Raw genomic sequence first — 18417 nt, forward strand, 5'->3', positions numbered from 1 at the left:
GGTTACCACATTTACACCACAATTTTTTTTTTTATGAAATTTATTAATTTATATACAAAATTCATCTCTTTGTATTTTAATCTGATAAATTGAGTTTAAACAAAATAATTTTGAGTTTTACTAAATCAAAATAATTTCGCATAAAATTTAATTCGGCCTCTGAAAGTACGTCATATTTGCCAAAAGAAAAAAGCCCGTCATGAATATCGGCTTGGAACTAGTGAAATCAAATCAACGTGGTCTGACCAGACGGTCTGATCCAGGTTTTAGAACTGATTTTGAGTTTTGACCGGCCGGGGATTCGAGCGAGCTGCAACTGCCAATTAGCTCTGCAAGTGCTCTGCTCCCACACAGAATGCAATTCGTCATTCTTTAACGACCCTCTACCTGTGAACCCAAATGTCTCAATTGAAAAGGTTGCTATAAGCTTCTTTCCGTAGCTTCCCTAAGAAAGGCATGGCTTTGGCCTTAAGGCCTTCTATGAGAGGATTATGTAGACTCTCAAGCCTTGCTTCTACCCAGTGCAAAGACCCGTTGGTTGCATATTCAGCACCAAATGACTTATCTTTAAGAATCCAACCCCTTTTTCCCTTGAACATGCTTGAAGTCAACTCCCAATTGAAGCATCTGGTTAAAACCGATCGCTTGGAAGACGCTCGCCAAATGTTTGATAAAATGCGTTCCAGAGACGAGATCTCGTGGACTACAATTATATCTGGATATGTCAACGCCACGGACACCACTGAGGCCTTAACGTTGTTCTCCAAAATGTGGGTTGAGCCTGGACTCCACATGGACCCCTTTATACTAAGCCTTGCACTAAAAGCTTGTGGGCTCAGTTTGTGTGCGAGTTTTGGTGAATCGATGCATGCGTATTCGGTAAAAACCGATTTTGTCAACTCAGTTTTTGTGGGGAGTGCCCTTCTGGATATGTACATGAAAGTTGGTAAAATTGAACAAGGCTGCAGGGTGTTTCGTGAGATGCCTGTAAGAAATGTAGTGTCCTGGACTGCAATTATAACAGGGCTTGTTCATGCTGGTTACAGTAAGGAGGGGCTGGTTTACTTCTCTGAAATGTGGAGATCAAAGGTGGTCTGTGACTCCTATACATTTGCTATTGCATTAAAGGCATGTGCTGATTCGGGTGCTTTGAATTATGGGAGAGAGATTCATTGTCAAATATTGAAGAGAAGCCTTGAAGCAAGCTCATTTGTGGCCAACACTCTTGCTACCGTGTATAACAAATGTGGGAAGTTGGACTATGGTTCATATTTGTTTGAGAAGATGACCATAAGGAATGTGGTTTCCTGGACAATGATCATAACCACATATACTCAGATTGGTCAAGAGGAAAATGCTCTTAGAGCATTTATAAGAATGCAAGAAATAGGTGTGAGGCCTAATGAATACACTTTTGCTGCAGTCATCTCCGGTTGTGCCAATCTTGCGAGAATTGAATGGGGTGAACAATTGCATGCCCACATGTTATCTCAGGGTCTAATGGGTTCTCCTTCAGTGGCCAATTCCATCATGACCATGTATTCAAAATGTGGACAGTTAATTTCAACTGCAATAGTGTTTCAAGAATTGACTCGAAGAGATATTGTTTCATGGAGCACAATAATTGCAGGATATTCTCAAGAAGGGTGTGCAGAAGAAGCATTTGAACACCTATCATGGATGAGAAGGGAAGGGCCAAAACCAAATGAATTTACTCTTGCTAGTGTACTGAGTGTTTGTGGAAACATGGCAATCCTTGAGCAAGGGAAGCAATTGCATGCCCATGCCTTGCATGTTGGGTTAGAAGAAACTGCAATGGTCCGAAGTTCATTAATCAATATGTATTCCAAATGTGGAAGCTTAAAGGAAGCTTCAAAAATCTTTGATGAGGCAGACGATGATGATATTGTGTCATGGACAGCTATGATTAATGGATATGCTGAACATGGACGCAGCCAGGAAGCCATTAATTTATTTGAGAAGATACCCCAGAATGGTTTGAGACCGGATTCTGTGACTTTCATTGGTGTTCTTACTGCTTGTAGTCATGCTGGACTAGTTGATCTTGGTTTCCATTACTTCAATTCAATGCGTAATGAATACCAAATTTACCCCTCAAAAGAGCACTATGGCTGCATGATTGATCTCCTTTGCCGAGCTGGACGATTAAGTGATGCAGAGAGCATGATTAAAAGCATGCCATTTCAGAAGGATGATGTTGTTTGGTCAACACTTCTTAGAGCATGCAGGGTGCATGGTGATGTTGATTGTGGAAGGCGTACTGCAGAAAAGATCCTTGAATTAGATCCCAATTGTGCAGCTACTCACATTACCTTGGCCAACATATATGCTGCCAAAGGAAGGTGGAATGAGGCTGCAAATGCAAGGAAGCAGATGAAATTAAAAGGGATAATAAAGGAACCAGGGTGGTCTTGGATTAAGGTCAAGGATAGAGTTTCAACATTCACATCTCGTGATCAGTCTCATCCCCAGGGTGAAGACATATATAAAATGCTTGATTTATTAGTCTCCAAGGCAGAAAAACCTGTTTTGGAAATAGATTCTCTAAATGATGCCAACTATTAGCTGAGGTGAGCCATTTTCCATCATTGAATGTAGATTCAAGTTAAGATTAACTTATGCAGACACTTTTAGGAGCTGCATGTCAGCAAATATGAGAAGGAGATTAAATCTGGTTGATATAGATTGCAAAAGGAAGCTAGAAAGGATACTCTTACAGTTACAAAGATATATAAAAAAAAAAATAGGCGGCAGAAAGTCTCATGTGGAGGATCTTCTTATGGTTGAACTGCTGCACTTTATGCTAAACGAGTTGCTGACGTTAGAAGATAGCAACAAGCATACATCTCGCTCATGCAGGTCACAAATTTTTAATAGAAGCTTACTTTTGTGATCAAAGATGTAGTCGATGATGGATGATGAACCTAAGTTGCTGATGCATCCTATCATGCGGTATGGAGTGTAACGTATGTTTATGTTCTTGTAGAGAGAATCTACAAGAATAGATGGACTGCATCTCTCTTAGCTGCATAAAATTAGCGAAGCATGACCACATGCTATAGGATGATACATTGATCTTAGGAACATGAATGAATTTGTAGGTTTTGTTTCTTCATTGAACTTGTGCAATTAGGAGAATAATTTTTTAACTCTTGATAACTTCTGATCTTCAGGTGATATTATTTGCGTAGAGAGTTGGAGATTGGAATGCATTTCGACAATTCAATCGTACTGTTTGTGAATGATAAATTCTCTTGTGGGGCTGTGTTTTCAAATGATTAAATTATACATCTTATGTTTGAGATTCAAAATGGGAACACTATTGGAAATTTAGTTGTTCCATGAAGTTTAGATCTTGAAGTTGGGTTGGAATTCAAGGAGTAGGAGTGTTTCCCCTCTACTTTTCAGTCCATTAAAATGAAAGGAGAGAGAAAGGGACACGTGGAGATGTGAAAGTAGAAGAGTTATGATAAAGCAGTGCAAAACCAATTGTGATAAAGAAGGGGAGATTGACAAATGTAGCCTTCTTTGTGGCATAGTTCTATCTGCAAGTTGTCTTCTCCTTACCGAATTTGTACAATACAAGCTCAGGAATTCTAAAATTTACAAAGGTACTGAAACAGTAGAATTGATATTGTTGAAGAAAGGACACGAGGGTTTTACTAAAATTTTGGATATTCTTTCATGATTTGCAGAAGGATGACATTTTTTCTTTGCAGAAGGATGACATTTTTTCTTTGCAGAAGAATGACAAATTTTCTTCGAAACACAAGGAGCGGCTGCTGATGGGATTCTTCACCAAATTAAAAAATCATTATTCATATATATAGGGGTATTTGGATATGAAGAATTCGAATTTTGATCTAGATACCTTGGCCACTTGGTTATCCCAAGCTAGGCAGTGTTCAATACTTAAATTACATGAAAAAAAAAAAAAAAAGAGAAAGAAATTATTGTCGATTAGTAAGGCAGGAACGGATAACATGTGAAAGAAGACACAATGAGTAGGCAAGACCTCCAAAAGCAACAATTATACGAACCCACCGAAAGGACATATAAGCTTCACGCAAAAAGGCATGCCACCACCAATACCACAAAATCGAGAAAATCGACCCAATAGCACCGCCAACAACCACTTGGCTTGTCGTGTGAAATTGTTGTGAAACCCTTAGCCATGACTACAAACACAGATCATAGACAAACTTCAGCAACATTCCCCATTTTTAGTTCCTCAAATTCTTCATATCATCAACATCATACTTACAACATATGACCCACATGCCAATGCAAGTACAGCAACCATCAACGTACTTCCATTTGTTCCATACCTTTCTATAACTGCAACACCATACAGAGAAACTATCATATTCAAGTTGATGGTTTACTAATGACAGAATAAATCAATAAGACCCAGAAATCCAGAAGCAGATACGAAGAACCATAATCTACCTTATCATGGAGATTGTTTAGCGTATTCAAATGTTTCACAGGAATGCATTCTATGTCAATTCAACTAATTAAAGACCTACTTATTTCCTTTAATGATACATAACAGATTCATTAGATTACTATACTAAACTTGACAATCCACCACCCCATATATGTTTGCAAGCAAACACATTGAGTAGACACTTCTGCAGAAACCATTTTTTGTTTTAAAAAATAAATAAATAAACATTCTATCACAAGACCTCAATAAATTCTTCAAGTTTAATGAAATTTCACCACTGTGATTGAACAGCTATTGAGCTAAAAAGGCAGTTCACCAAAAAATATATTTATACACTTCATGATGTCAAATACAGAGGGTAGGGAAGTGACATTACTTGACAGAATACAAACCCCTATAATGTAGAAGATGGATTGTGCATGTGAAGATGGCATCCCTGGGTCAGATTTCAATGTGGAAACGGGTCTCTGTTGGTTTAATATCCGTTTGAGTCTTAAACAGATGATAACATTTATAACAGATCCCATAGCAAGCCACAATGATGCAGCATCGTGCCTCCATAGAAGAACAACACCGAACATGAAAGCTACAACCCATTTGGACTGCACTGCCAGAAATTAAACTACTGATACAATCAGAATTCACAACTAAATACCCAAATAGAAATTTTTGAAACGAGTTAGAAAGATATTAGGACGATCAAATCTACAAGCTTTCTGCAAATTGAACCTCATATGGCAATGCCATACCAAGTAACACATATAAATATAATCACTGAAATCAAAGAACAAAAACATAAAGAACAAACCAGGCGATTGAGAGTCGCCCCCAATTCATCAGCCATGGATTCAGGATGAAACTCGGTAGAGCCTTTCACAAAAGCCTCGTGTTGAAAAACTTTGAATTTTTTCTGACCATCGCCACTCCTAAACGCAGAACTTTTGACCAACTCGGTTATAGTCTTTGACACGCGAACCTTGGAACCAAACACACCAAATAAGACCGTTCTTGAATTAGGAAATCGAAGAAGCGAAGTGGGTTTCAAAGAATGGAGCTCAGAAGGGCGATAGAAGGTTGGATTGAAGGGAAGAGCTTTCGTTACCATCATGTTCCTGGGGATTTCCAAGAGTTGAAAACATAACCATGTGAAATCCGAAATATATATGAAGAAAGCCCAGGAGAAAAAAAGGATCTCTTTGTTGGAAGTTGGTATGGGGTTGGGAGAAGGTTCCAAAAATGGCATCTGTGACTAAGAGCAAAATTTAATAATGGCATATTCTTCGCCCGAGTTTCCCTCATCCATGGCAAGCTCCGATGGAGTCATCTGTTTGTAACAGTCTAACAAAGACAACTGACTAGATTAAGAACCATCTGGGCCTTAATACTGGATCAAGATTTACACTTTCAAGTAGATTCAGTTATGAAATCAGGTATAGATTTATTTTATAAAAATAATTTTAATATAATGTAATTATATTTTACTAATTGAAAATAATTCAATTTTTTTAATATTGGATTATAATATTTAATTGACTATTTTATATAAATTGAAGTAAATTAATACATGTAGAGGTAAGACCCAGCACAGGTCTGCATACTAAATTTTTTTAAAAGAAAATTAACAAATTAATGGCTGGATTTAAATATTTAACAAGTAAATTAGATTACTATACCATTTCATTTATTTTGCTTAGTTGAAATTTATTATGGCTTTGAGAAAGAGCTTTGCACAATGGGTGCATGTCTCTGGATTTAATCACCATCCCCTCTCCTCTCTTATATATAAATCACAATTTTAAACTTGGCATCTAAATGCTAGATTTTAGACTCTTATTTGAAGATAAGAGAGAGGTTTCTATATGACTATATTTAACCGTATGAAAATCACAAATTTAAATCCATTAAAATTAAAAAATAAATGGCCGAAAGCTGAAGCCTAACTTGGTGATCTGACAAGAGAAAAGACAGGTGGTTTAGTAATTTCGCAGTCATGTCCAATTGCGCGTCGAAAAGAATTAAATGGCCGCTTGACATAGAGAGAGTCTCTGAAATATTCGTACGTACGGACAAGATGACATGACAGGTGGCTCTGTAGCAGAGAGGCCGTTACACGTCACTAGCGGACAAGGGAGAAAAGAGCATAAAGAAGGAGGCACGCCTTGTTGGAGGGACAAGCTTACACAGACATACTAAAAACTCTATTTTCTGAATATCAACTATATTTAATTATATGAAAATCATAAATTTAAAACATAACATTTAAATCCATTAAGATTTAAAAAATATAAAAAAATAGATTTGAAATTCCCTATTTGAATGAAATAAATAGGTAAAATTTAACAAAGAAAAAGTTTAGCATTTTGAGTATGTAACTAAACCGGGACATAAATTTGTATATCGTTAATTTTTTTTTTTAACAATTTTTGTGTTTAGAATAAATGAATTTAATTTTTTTTAATTTAAAAAATTTTTATTTTAAAATATTAGAAATCTTGGATAATTTTATAATAATTTATTTACTTATTTATTTTTTACTAAATGAATCATGACAAATGAAGTAAGAAGTTAGTAACAAAATAATGAGATAAAAGAAAGCCAAAAATTTCCATATATTATATTGGAACTTGAAGTTCGGGTAATTTTAATTGAAATTAAGTTATACAATTTTTAATGTATTTTTATTTTAGTCATTTAACTTTAATTTCTTTTTAAAAGTCCTTAAATTTTCATTAAACTTCTTTTTACTTATAATTATAATTTTATTTTATAATATATAAGAAATAGGGAAATTTAAAATTATCTAAAATTATCAGAACTAATCATAACTAAAGAGAGAAAAAAAAATTGAAGATAGGAATTATTTTTTATTTTTTCTTGAATCAATACTCTTTCCGCATTAATTAAAAGAAAAGTTAAAAGTAATATCACCTTTTTAATAATCTTCACTTGTTTGTAATTTTTTTTAATAAAGTCAAAAAATATATATAATGTAAATGTCATATTTTATTCTATTTTTTATAATTTATTATTTTAAAAATATTAAAATTTTATTCCAATAATAGAATAATAATTATTTAAAATTACTTTTATTATAAATATGTATAAAATTATACAAATAACTATTTAAAAGACTTATTCATTAACCTTCAAAATAAAATGATAATTACTAAATAACTTATTTTTAATAAAATTTTCTATTGTAATTTTAGATATAAAAATATTATAAATTTAAAATAAAATATAAAAATATTAATTAACTATTAAAATAAAATAATAAATAATTTATAAATTGTCTGAGTAAATACATAAAAAAAAATAAAAGAAAGAAGAGAGAAAATAAAAAAAATGAATGATAAGGAAAAGAGAAAAAAAATATATTTTTATTTATATTAATCTAAAAACCTGTAGATAAAAAGATGTTTAATAAAAATAAATTAAAATTTGAGAAATTAAAATTAAGTGATTAAATTAAAATATACTAACGTTTCACTAAAATTACCCTTGAAGTTCCGTATAAATCAAAATCAAAATACAAACCATCCCTATCCAAAAAAAAAAAAAAATAGCCCAGCTTAATTTTAGTTTCGCAATGAATTTAATTTTAATTTTTCTTTTTAAATAGAGATCGGAGATTTGAGAAATAAAATCTGAAATCACCAAACTAAATTCATGAGCACTTAATTTTAGTTTTAATAATAAATATAATAATATTATTACATTAAAATGATAAATAGTTATTTGATTTATGTTTTATAATGTATATTATTTTTTTATAAGTGAATAATTTGTAAATCATATATTATAATAAAAATTTTATACGTAGAATGTTTTTTTTATATTATTAATTTTGTAACACTTGATGGATTTTATCTTATAGATCTAATTGTGATAAAATTTTTATAATAAAATGTATTTTTATTAAAACTTAATTTTTAATATTTATAAAACAATCCTATGAAAAGTGCATAAGATTTGTAAATTTTAATTTGAATTTAGTTTTTATTAAAAGAATTCATTCAATTACTTTTTTAAATATTATTGATTTAATAATTTTCTTTGAAGTATATATTAATGCAAATCACATTATAGTATATAGGGTTATTAATCATATTTTGAATAATTCTTTTAGCATAATAAAAATATTAAAAATGAAAAAAGGATTTTCCATACTCTAAACCCTTAAACTTCATATACTAATGGGTAAATATTTAATCCTAACAAAATGATTAATTTAATAATAATCTTTAAAAAAATTGAAATATATAATATTTATAAAAGTTAAAGACAAATTATAGTGTATTTATAATTTTCTAAGAACCAAAGCAAATTGAATGGGATTAATATCTTGTTGAACAATCTCTTCATCAACCAGACTTGCATAGATCTCAAACAAAGGGTCTAAAATCTGATGTCCAAAATGGTGGGAGATCATAGATTCTTGGACAGCCCTAACAGTCATTGCAACATCAGCTCCGTAGTTTCTGGTAACCTTGTCAGTTTCGAACATCTCAAATCGAACCAATTCAAAAGACCCTTCTCTTCTTATCTCACCTTCTATTTCCTCTTTGGATGGTGCATAGAAATTCGCATCATAAGAGTCAAGCTTTTCCTTCTCTATTTGTCCCTACAAAATATAATAACATAAAAAAAAAAAAGAGATGGGTTATAATTTATGAATCTCAAAAGAGATTTAAAAGATTGCAATACAAAATAAACTACAATCTTAGTTGTTCATTCTTAATTTAATTAATATGGAAAAATAGGAACCTGAGAAACCAAAATGGCAAGAGATCTTGAAAGAAGTTCCCAGAAGAATGAATTGCCTCGATCAACATGATCTGGACCTATTCTTCCAAGCAAAATCAAAACCATACAACCTCCAGCAGTTAATTCTCGGGATCGTGATCCAAGGAACATGGAGAAGTCCTCCTGGAATTGCTTAAAGTAAGCTTGGGACACAACTGCAGGACTGCATTCAGAAATGTAGACTTTCCCTTTATTTATGGATCTTCCTTGCTCATCATAAAGCCCTGCTGGAATCTGCATAACACTAGCACACAATTAAACAGCCATAAAAAGAAGACATCAAGTTAAAAGAAAAAGGAAAAGAAAAATCTGACCTGAGAAAGCCAGTGCAAGCTGAAAGATGAGTAAACAAAGTGCAAGCAATTGTTGGGGAAAATTCTTCCATAAAAAGAACCAGGATAGCCTGCAATGAAAAGGGAAGGAGACCCACCATTTCTTTGTTTCTTAAGTTCTTTATAGAAATCAGGCAGGGACCTAAACACTGAATTGAAATCATTTGTTGGAAGATCATTAAGGTAAACTCTGAATTCTGTTGCTGGTGGGCTCATCATCTTACAACTCACTGCTTCAATGGCTTCCACAATATCTTTGATGATTGATAATGTGTTGGGTCCAGAAGAGCAACCTAAATCAGCTATGCCGAAGCTCTTTGGTGCTAGTTTTAGATAAACTTCTTGTATTGCCTCAATGGTTATGTGCTTGACCATATCAGATGCTTTCTTCTGTTAAAAATGAGAAAAAAAAATTGAAAATCAGCAGGAGGGTGATCACCGACACATGATATCTGCAGATTACTGGAAGAAAGAAAGACAAGAGAAGAATTCAGAAAACCTGAAGCGAAGAATTCTTAGCGTAGCTATGGTCTCCAATGCCTCCTGTCATGTGAAAGAGTTTCTCAACATCCATATTGATTGATGAGCATCACAGGGTTTTGGTGCTTAATTTGTAGCTTTACTTAAAGGCAAATTTCAATAATGCACTTATTTTTACTTTTTCGTTTATATTATTATATATGTGTGTGGTGAATTAGTGGTGGTTCAAACATTCAAGATACATTAACATGACATGATAATGATTTCGTTGTCTTGGCTATGTAAGCCAAGCCGATGTAGATCTGTTCATTGCAAAACACAGAATCATTCTGAAAAAAACAAAATGATAAATTGAATTTCATCCACTTGAGGAAACATTCAACGATTAAATTGTTAAAAGTAAAAAACAAACAACAAAGAAAAGTTAAAAAAAGAGAGTTAGCTTGGAAGCCGTGTGTTGATGAGATGATGAGTTCCGCAAGGTGGGGAAATAAAATAATGGAGAATGGGTGAGTGGTGTATGTTTAGGTTGGAGTCTTATCATCTGCAGCTACGCAAGTGGTTTTCTTTGATTGGAGTTGATAATATCAAACAACTTTTCCACTTTGTACGTGTACTTTTAAGTCCATCAAGTCACCAATTCACCTTGGTTAAAATTGGAAGCTAGAGAGTGCAAAATTTCTTGCTTTCCATGATTTCCCCAATTGCATGCGTGCAGCTGCAAGGCCATTTGTCAACTGAGGGATCGCTTGCATTGCAACACCACCTAGTTGATCCCACCATACATGTGATCCTTGTACTTATGCATCTCAAATTATATATATATATTTTTTATTACTTTCTTCATATCGTGGAAGTTTCTTTTTGAGTAATTTTGGACCGTTTATATTGTTTTACATTTGAACTTTTCAATTAATAACATTTTTATATTCACACTTCAATTATTAATCATTTAATATTTAGTTAGATATCTATATATATTTCCATTTTCGACTCTGGGTTCATGTGCATCAATTTCCACCATCCTTTTATAGGTGCAGTTAAGTTTGACTTTCTCTTTACCCTTTTCTTTTTCAGAGATTAAATCATTTCATTTTGTAAGTTGGGCTCAAAGCCCCATACGGCTAGGCCATGCTCATAGATTTTTTTTTAAAAAAAATAATAATTACATGAATAGTTACAAAATACAAAAAAGTTTAATAACTAGCTAAAGAGAATGAAAAAGTTACTCCAAGTCCAAAAACAACCACAAGGTCTAGAGGCCCATCAAAAAATGATGGTTGGTTGATGAAGTGACACTAAACTCTATCACTTCAGTCCTTTTATTTTCATCTAGTATGAAGGAAAAAGATATAAAGTAAGCACACAAATCTTTCATAAAAAAATATTGGTAAATTCATATAATTTTTTTTTAAAAAAAAAACCGTAAAGATCGACAGTCAGAGTTTCAATATTATTGAACTTGAAGGATCAAGTGACTGAAACAAAGCGGTCAATTATAGGACTCCGGAAGTAACCGTCCCATGGCCTAAAAATGATTGCACCTTTGTGTGGCTTGATGAGATTTTAAGCAAGACTATTTCACATGTTTGGAGCTCAAAATATTATGAAAAAACATTTAACAATAAAGGTGAAACAACCTAACCCAAACTGATTTAAATAATTTTTAAACTCATTTTTCACTTGATCTAAAATGATTAATCCAAGTTATTTAGTAGTTTTGTGCTAACTATTATATACAATTTCGATTTACCGTATTTCACTGATGTGAGATAGAATCCCACGAGCAGGCAGCTAGTTTTCACAAAAGAATAGTCAAATCTTGCATGGATGCTTTCAAATCAAATCAATACAAAGGCAAAAGCTCCTCTACAGTTAGATCTGCTAGCATCTTCACCAAGAAAGACTACTCAAAGTGCAAAACAGTTATAGAAATCAATATGCATGTCCTCTCTTGTGAAACATCGATATCTGAAAAAATCAAGAGAAAAAACAAGTCAAGAGAAAAATAAAAGAAAAAACAACTATTCACAACCTCATTTAGAGTGGGGAGGAACATATCCACACTAAGAGAGTGACCAAAAAATGGCTTCTCCTACCCTTAAGGGCAAAGAAAACCCACATAGGGGTAGAAAATCTCTCTTTGCGGAGAAGAAAGGAAAAAAAAAATTGAGAGAAACTATCTCTAGATAAAAAATAGAGAGAGAGTATGGCCAATTTCCATACTTATAGATTACTAATTCTATAGCTATCAAATCTCATTATTTTATTAAAATTTGATGTGTCATACTCATCTCGAAATAGAGCGTCAGTAATAATCAATATTGAAACTATGTTTTAGCTCTTAAGATGACTTTAAAATAAAAATACCTTAGGTTTGTTATTTTTATGATATTTTGTTAATAATAAATGTGTTTGGTATTTTAGATTTGTTTTTTTACTTCCAAAGCTATTTTGAGTTGATCGATCGCTTATGCCCGACTTTCTACTATTTTATTAGATAGTAGGCGATCGATTAATGCTGAATTATTGGTAGTTGTTATGAGTTACTTTATTTAGTTATTATTGCCTGTTAGTGGTGGTCGGTACAATGAGGATTGTGGTTGGTGCGATAAAAGATTAATTCATAGTTTGATTTGGTGAAAATGGTTTTTGAATGATTCTCAAGTGTCTTTGAAAATCAAGTTGGGTCGGATTGTTTCCTTAAAATTGACTTGAGCTGAATTTTTTCATGTTTACTACATTCATATATTGAGATTTGAACTTATTTATTTGTATATTCTCGGTTTTAGCCCGTTTGAACATTTTAATTGCAATATCATATCCATTGATAACAAAAAGAAACACTGCTGCAAGATTTTAACTAAATTAACACACATAACTTCACCAAAATAGCATAAGCCACTTAATTTATTGACTACACACTTTGTATATAGCTTTTTATTTTTATTTTTTGTAGTGGATGCAGGATTGTGCACATAGAAACAGTGAGGAGCGCAAGAAGAAAAAGGATAGACAAGTGGAAGTTGATCACCTTTTGTTCTTTTGCTGCTTGGCTTTTTCCTAGCTGACCAGTTTCTGTCTCTTCAAAAGTTTCCTAGTCTGCCACCCAACTCAACTTCTTTTGGGAAATTATATCTCCCATTTTGCCAAATGTGGAAAATTTATTTCACAACTCAGACTGTTAATTTATTAGTATTTTTCAGTGTAAAAAAATCCAAGTTTACTTCAGTCATCAACTCTTGTATAATTTTATTTTGATACTCATTGAGTATGAAATTGGTGGTAATGAGAGGAGGGTGTATGACTAAAATTTTAATAGAAATGACTAATAAAAAGTTGAGGCAATTATATTAAAATTTAAATATTTATATTAAATTATAAAGACAAGGAAAAGAAATTGGGCCTCGGTAGTGGGTAGGAAGTCCAATTCTAAGAGTATATAAAATTGGGCTGGCCAACTTGGAGATTGAAGCAGATACTCTGAAGCATATTTGAAATACTTATAAATTTCATTAGCTATTCTTTCGACATCTTATTCCAAAAAAAAGAAAGAAAAAAGAAGCTATTATGGCGATCATCCCGTCTTTGTCATAGCCACAGTCACATGGACAAATTCAGTCTTTTCTTTGGCCATATGATCAGTCACGACTTTTTTAAATCGGTAAAAAATATCTTCAACGATAGATTCGCTGAAGCCGAAGTGTCCAACAAGTAAGGGCTCAGCTACGGCTCTAATGCACATTGCAACATTATATCCACCATCTTCATATGCATCAGAAAGGTTACACTCATTGTGATAAACATCCCAATTGACTTCAGAAACCTCCAACCGATCAATGCTAAAAGACCCTACTTTTTCTATCTCAGATCGTACTTCAAATGGGGATGGTGTATAGTTGGGAATGTTGAAGGAATCTAATTTTTCTTCCTCAATGATTCCCTGCATTGAAAAATTATAGAAACTATGTTGTAGATTTAATTAAATCTCTAGATTAAAAGTATATGTTAAAGGATAATTTAATCATTTTCATTACAATATAAATTAACCGAAAATCTAATGTTAAGAATTGAATTACTATAAGTTTTTCAAATGTTGAAAATTAAATTATAAAATTTTAAAAATATAAAAATTAAATAGACATTTTATTCAAAATTAGAGAGAATAAACTGCGGTTTACCCATTTATATGATTGGTTGGCATAACTTCAGTGTATAGAAACTATTTTACATGGATGTAATTTTTGTATACCTCCAAGACCATGTTGTTAAGAACCATAGCCAAAAGCTCCCAGATGTAGTGGCAACACTCTTTACTAGAAGGATCTGGACTTCTCCTACCTAAAAATGTCAAAACCATACGACCTCCTGCCACCAATTCATCAGCACGACAATTCAAGAATAATGAAAAATCTCTTTGAAATTGGCGATAATATGCCTTAAGAACACTCAGTGGACTGCTGCTACCGATATAAATGTTCCCTTTGTTATCCTCCAGACCTTCAGGAACCTAAAAAAAAACAAGAAAGTGTTAATGCATCATTTAGTTTCACGCTGGTATCGATTTCACAATATATACTTAATTATAAAAAAGAGAAGATGAGAGTTTAATGGCAGTTAACCTGAGACAACCAATGGAGACTATAAGATGAATGGACAAAATGCAGGCTATTGCTAAGGAAAAGCCTATTGTAGAAAGAACCAGGCACTCCAGTGAAATAAAATGGACCCTTTCCAGCTTTCAATCGCTTTTTCATTTGTTCTTCAAACTCTGGTAAGGACCTAAAAATGGTATTGAAGTCATTTCCTGGTAAATCGTTCAACATAACCTGATATTCTGGAGATTGATGACCTAGCTTAACACAAAGTTTGTCCACTACTTTGATGAGTTCAGACACCGCAAAAAGAGTGTTTGGTCCTGAAGAACATCCAAGGTCTGCAATAACTAGAGTCTTTGGAAAGGTACTACAATAGAGATTGGTCATGGCTTCCTCTGTGATAGGCCTTGTCATAGATATCACTTTTCGCTGTAGATACAAAATTACTAAGTTGAGCTAATTATATATATCCTCAATCATTTATTCAAATAATTTAAATTATTAACGAATGAGATGCAGGTATTTAATATATTTAATAAAATTTAATATATTTATTAAATTGAGCTAATTTTAGTATTTAATAAAATCTAATGTATTTAAGTTGAATATAATTAAAAAGTTAATAAAAAATTATATTTTTTAATATAAATGAAAAAATTAAATAAAATAAAATTATGGAATCACATGGTAAAAATGATGGTACAAATCAATACGTTTGCATGTAATTTGCATGTAATTTGCTGCACTACTACTGTAGTTGAGTGTTTATATGTATAGATGCATCTGGGATGAAATGAGGTGAAATAAATTACCTGAAGCAATGAGTTTTGAGCATAGCTGGTCTCTCCCAATCCCTCATTCATCCGAAGAACTTTAACTACTTCCATCTCTCTGTCGTGCAGGTGTTTTGTTTTCCTGTGGGTATGCTTGCAATGAGATGCATGAATCAACCTCTATTTATAGGTGTAAAACTAGAAGGGAAGCTAGTTGGTACGTGTATGCACTTAATAAAAATTAATATTATTAATACTTTTCTCCATATATTTTGATTTTTTTTTAATAAAAAGAATAATATTATTAACCCCTCAATAATTGAGTTGGGTGCTCAATCAGGAAACGGAAGCATAGCAAATGTATGGCCATAAGGCCCTCAACAGTTAGAAATGGGCTAATTGGGCACTCAATTGAATTGTGGTCCACGATACCGTCGCAGCATTTTTTCTATCTCTACTGGCTATGTATGAATTAACACCTCACCGTACTAAAACGTTACATTAATTTTATCGTATTTTAATAAATTAGTGAAAATAAGAATTTCATAAATTTTAATTTAATTTTAAAATTCAGATGAGTATAGAAATTTTAATGTTATCGTGAATTTAACAGATTAATTAAAATTATTATAATATAATTAATTTAGTATGAAACTTATTAATTTCTCATCGACAGTTTTTGTGGTTGAAATTGCCTGCGAAGGATCTTTCTCTGTCCCCACATTTTTATATTATTTTTCATGTTTCACTCGTTTACTTTGCTAGTTTATTCAAAGTTAAGAAAATTTATACATTAGTTTTATATATTTTAATTAATTTTAAAATAAATTTATATAAATATTTAATGTAATATAAAATTTATTTTGTATTAAATATACTGAATAAAAATGCTTATAGGATAAATTTAATTTAGCAAGAATTCATATTCTATATTTTAATTACATTCATTCAACCTCTTCCACCACAAATAGTAGTCGTCCATAAATGAGGAAAATATATTTTTCCTGTTAATTTGAACGGATACATGCATTTGCATTTGATTCCAATTTGCACGTTATACATGCATCCGTTGAGTAATTGTCACCCAAGTAGTGCTCACTCTAACTTTGAATTTTATTTTATTTCAATAAAATCATTTAATTTTAATATTATTTCAAAATAAATTATTTTCAGATTACTATAACAAAAAATAATTATATTAAATATTGTCAGATTACTATAACTAAAAAATAATTAATTTTATTTTAAATAAAATTTTAATTTGATAAGTTTATTTTTTAATAAATTAATTAATACAAGTTGAATTAAAATAAAAAACTGATTTTAAAATTTTATTTATTTAAAATACTTTATAATTAATATTTAAAATTAATGATTGTCCGACTCCAAGCCACTGAGCCCAACCCAGCCTAAATGAAAGTAATTAGGTTGAATTAAGCGATGGCCCAACATGCGATTAGAGAATAATCCTCCACAGGTTCAAGGCTTGCCTCTCTGAGCTGGACAAGATTCGGACGGATTTGGAACAACCTGAACAACCTAACCCAAATGCCCCTCAGCCTCGTGGAAAGATAGATTCTGCCATTCTTGAGATGACGCGGAATAAAATTATATAGTTTCGTGATATTTGAGATTATATTTAAATTATGTCAAATAAAATTAAATAATTATTTGACGAAAAGTAAAACACAATATATTTGTATAAATTATTCGTTTGATATAACTAAAAAATTTAAATACCGAACAACCATTACAAACTAAAAAATAAAAATAAAAAAAATATAAAAAATAAGCTTATAAAAATTTATCTAGGTTGATATTTATTTTCAAATCTCAAACATATATTTTTTAATTCAAAGTAATGATATAATTCTATTTAAGAAAATAATATGTAATCTTAAATTATTATTACAATAAAGAATTTATATTTACATCAAATTATCTGTGCTACTAAATTATTTCAAAAATTTTCCATTATTCATAAAATTAATTGTTAGCCATGACAATTTTTTTTTAATTATTTTTTTAAATTAGTTAATTTTATATTTATATTTTGTAATTAATTTTATTTTTTTATTTAGTTAATTGGCTTTTGAAACACGATTCATACATTTCCCATGTGATGTCATGTATTGCTTGTGTCCTTATCAAGCTTCTCATGACATGTTTGTCCATTAATTTAAAAGATAAGGTGGGTTCAAACTGTTGTCCCTTGAAGTAATCAACGCGGAGTGAATTGGGTTTATAAAAAATTTAAAGGCAAAAACACAAATTAGAGAGAGATAAGGAATAGTATGATCAACACAAGAATTTATAGAGGTTCAACTATCTCAAGCCTATGTCCTCTCCTCAAGGCCCACTTTGAGAGTTTAACTCCACTATCAAATTTTCTTTGGGTGAAGATTAAAACCCTTACAATCTTAGAGCAAGCCTTTACTCTTTACAATTCTCATTTTTCACTCAAGAGCAATCCTTTACTCAATACCACACTCACTACAGTAGAAACACTCAATAACCTTTACTCACTCTTGAAAAGCCAACAAATTACAACTCAAAACAAACTTTCAAGAAATTAATGTTTTGGCTCAAGGTTTTGAGAGAGAGTGGGAAAAATGCTTTAATCTCAATAAGTATTTGCTTAGATGGTTGTTGTAACCTTTTCATATCAAAAACTCATTGTATTTATAGTTCAGTTATAAATATGGCCGTTGGAGGTGCATTAAATGCAAATAGAGCCGTTTATGTTCAGAAATAACCGTTATATGGTGCTCAGAAAAACTCAGGTTCAGCGGCCTAAGGCTAAAGTTCGGCAGCCGAACCATTTGAGGTGAAGAACATCATCCTTTAAAAATGAACTTTCGGCGGCCTAAAGTCAAAGTTCGGTGGCCGAACATGTGGGACTTTCGTCTCTGTCCCTCGCTTTCGGAAGCCGAAGTTTAGGCTTCGGAGGCAGACTT

At 31.9% G+C, this 18417-nt stretch overlaps 4 protein-coding genes across 7 annotated transcripts; 1 reads left to right on the top strand and 3 right to left on the bottom strand.

The window, feature by feature from the left end:
* The first annotated feature begins 198 nt into the window (after window positions 1–198).
* Window positions 199–3981, top strand: LOC110601456 (putative pentatricopeptide repeat-containing protein At3g47840). Of its 4 annotated transcripts, none has more exons than XR_006351245.1 (2): window positions 199–3632; window positions 3717–3981. XR_006351245.1 is itself a non-coding variant. In XM_021738618.2 (2 exons), exon 1 carries the CDS (start codon window positions 457–459, stop codon window positions 2584–2586), a length of 2130 nt encoding a protein of 709 aa, XP_021594310.1. In that variant the 5' UTR covers window positions 199–456; the 3' UTR covers window positions 2587–2591; window positions 3195–3981. The 4 variants fall into 4 exon arrangements, 1 of the variants encoding a protein (XP_021594310.1); XR_002485832.2 differs by having other exon boundaries at window positions 199–2973; window positions 3195–3981; XR_002485835.2 differs by having other exon boundaries at window positions 199–2880; window positions 3195–3981.
* On the bottom strand, window positions 3813–5836 carry LOC110601477 (lipid phosphate phosphatase epsilon 1, chloroplastic). The gene is made up of 4 exons (XM_021738628.2): window positions 5280–5836; window positions 4848–5073; window positions 4286–4359; window positions 3813–4199 (listed from the first exon to the last, which is right to left on the bottom strand). The coding sequence occupies exons 1-4, from the start codon at window positions 5712–5714 to the stop codon at window positions 3972–3974; spliced, it is 963 nt and encodes a 320-aa protein (XP_021594320.1). The 5' UTR covers window positions 5715–5836; the 3' UTR covers window positions 3813–3971.
* Window positions 5837–8638: 2802 nt separating this feature from the next.
* Window positions 8639–10600, bottom strand: LOC110622544 (probable methyltransferase TCM_000336). Its single transcript, XM_021767090.2, has 4 exons — window positions 10109–10600; window positions 9592–9999; window positions 9239–9511; window positions 8639–9095 (listed from the first exon to the last, which is right to left on the bottom strand). Exons 1-4 carry the CDS (start codon window positions 10181–10183, stop codon window positions 8772–8774), a joined length of 1080 nt encoding a protein of 359 aa, XP_021622782.1. The 5' UTR covers window positions 10184–10600; the 3' UTR covers window positions 8639–8771.
* A 3019-nt stretch (window positions 10601–13619) lies between these two features.
* Window positions 13620–15612, bottom strand: LOC110621713 (S-adenosyl-L-methionine:benzoic acid/salicylic acid carboxyl methyltransferase 2). The gene is made up of 4 exons (XM_021766004.2): window positions 15500–15612; window positions 14712–15116; window positions 14342–14599; window positions 13620–14032 (listed from the first exon to the last, which is right to left on the bottom strand). The coding sequence occupies exons 1-4, from the start codon at window positions 15572–15574 to the stop codon at window positions 13667–13669; spliced, it is 1104 nt and encodes a 367-aa protein (XP_021621696.1). The 5' UTR covers window positions 15575–15612; the 3' UTR covers window positions 13620–13666.
* Between the last annotated feature and the right edge of the window lie 2805 nt (window positions 15613–18417).

The sequence above is a fragment of the Manihot esculenta genome, chromosome 1, assembly GCF_001659605.2.
Source record: "Manihot esculenta cultivar AM560-2 chromosome 1, M.esculenta_v8, whole genome shotgun sequence".
Taxonomy (NCBI): Eukaryota; Viridiplantae; Streptophyta; class Magnoliopsida; order Malpighiales; family Euphorbiaceae; genus Manihot; species Manihot esculenta.

Coding starts and splice junctions, on each gene's coding strand:
- LOC110601477 (XM_021738628.2), bottom strand. CDS start 5,714: ATGCCATTTTTGGAACCTTCTCCCAACCCCATACCAACTTCCAACAAA. Junction 4,360..4,847: donor AGGGGTTTGTATTCTGTCAA/GTAATGTCACTT, acceptor ATGGTGTTGCAG/TTATAGAAAGGTATGGAACA. Junction 4,200..4,285: donor TGGCATGTGGGTCATATGTT/GTAAGTATGATG, acceptor CTGTGTTTGTAG/TCATGGCTAAGGGTTTCACA.
- LOC110601456 (XM_021738618.2), top strand. CDS start 457: ATGGCTTTGGCCTTAAGGCCTTCTATGAGAGGATTATGTAGACTCTCA.
- LOC110621713 (XM_021766004.2), bottom strand. CDS start 15,574: ATGGAAGTAGTTAAAGTTCTTCGGATGAATGAGGGATTGGGAGAGACC. Junction 14,600..14,711: donor GTCTCCATTGGTTGTCTCAG/GTTAACTGCCAT, acceptor GTTTTTTTTTAG/GTTCCTGAAGGTCTGGAGGA. Junction 14,033..14,341: donor TTAACAACATGGTCTTGGAG/GTATACAAAAAT, acceptor TTTTCAATGCAG/GGAATCATTGAGGAAGAAAA.
- LOC110622544 (XM_021767090.2), bottom strand. CDS start 10,183: ATGGATGTTGAGAAACTCTTTCACATGACAGGAGGCATTGGAGACCAT. Junction 10,000..10,108: donor CTAAGAATTCTTCGCTTCAG/GTTTTCTGAATT, acceptor CATTTTTAACAG/AAGAAAGCATCTGATATGGT. Junction 9,512..9,591: donor GCTTGCACTGGCTTTCTCAG/GTCAGATTTTTC, acceptor AGTGTTATGCAG/ATTCCAGCAGGGCTTTATGA.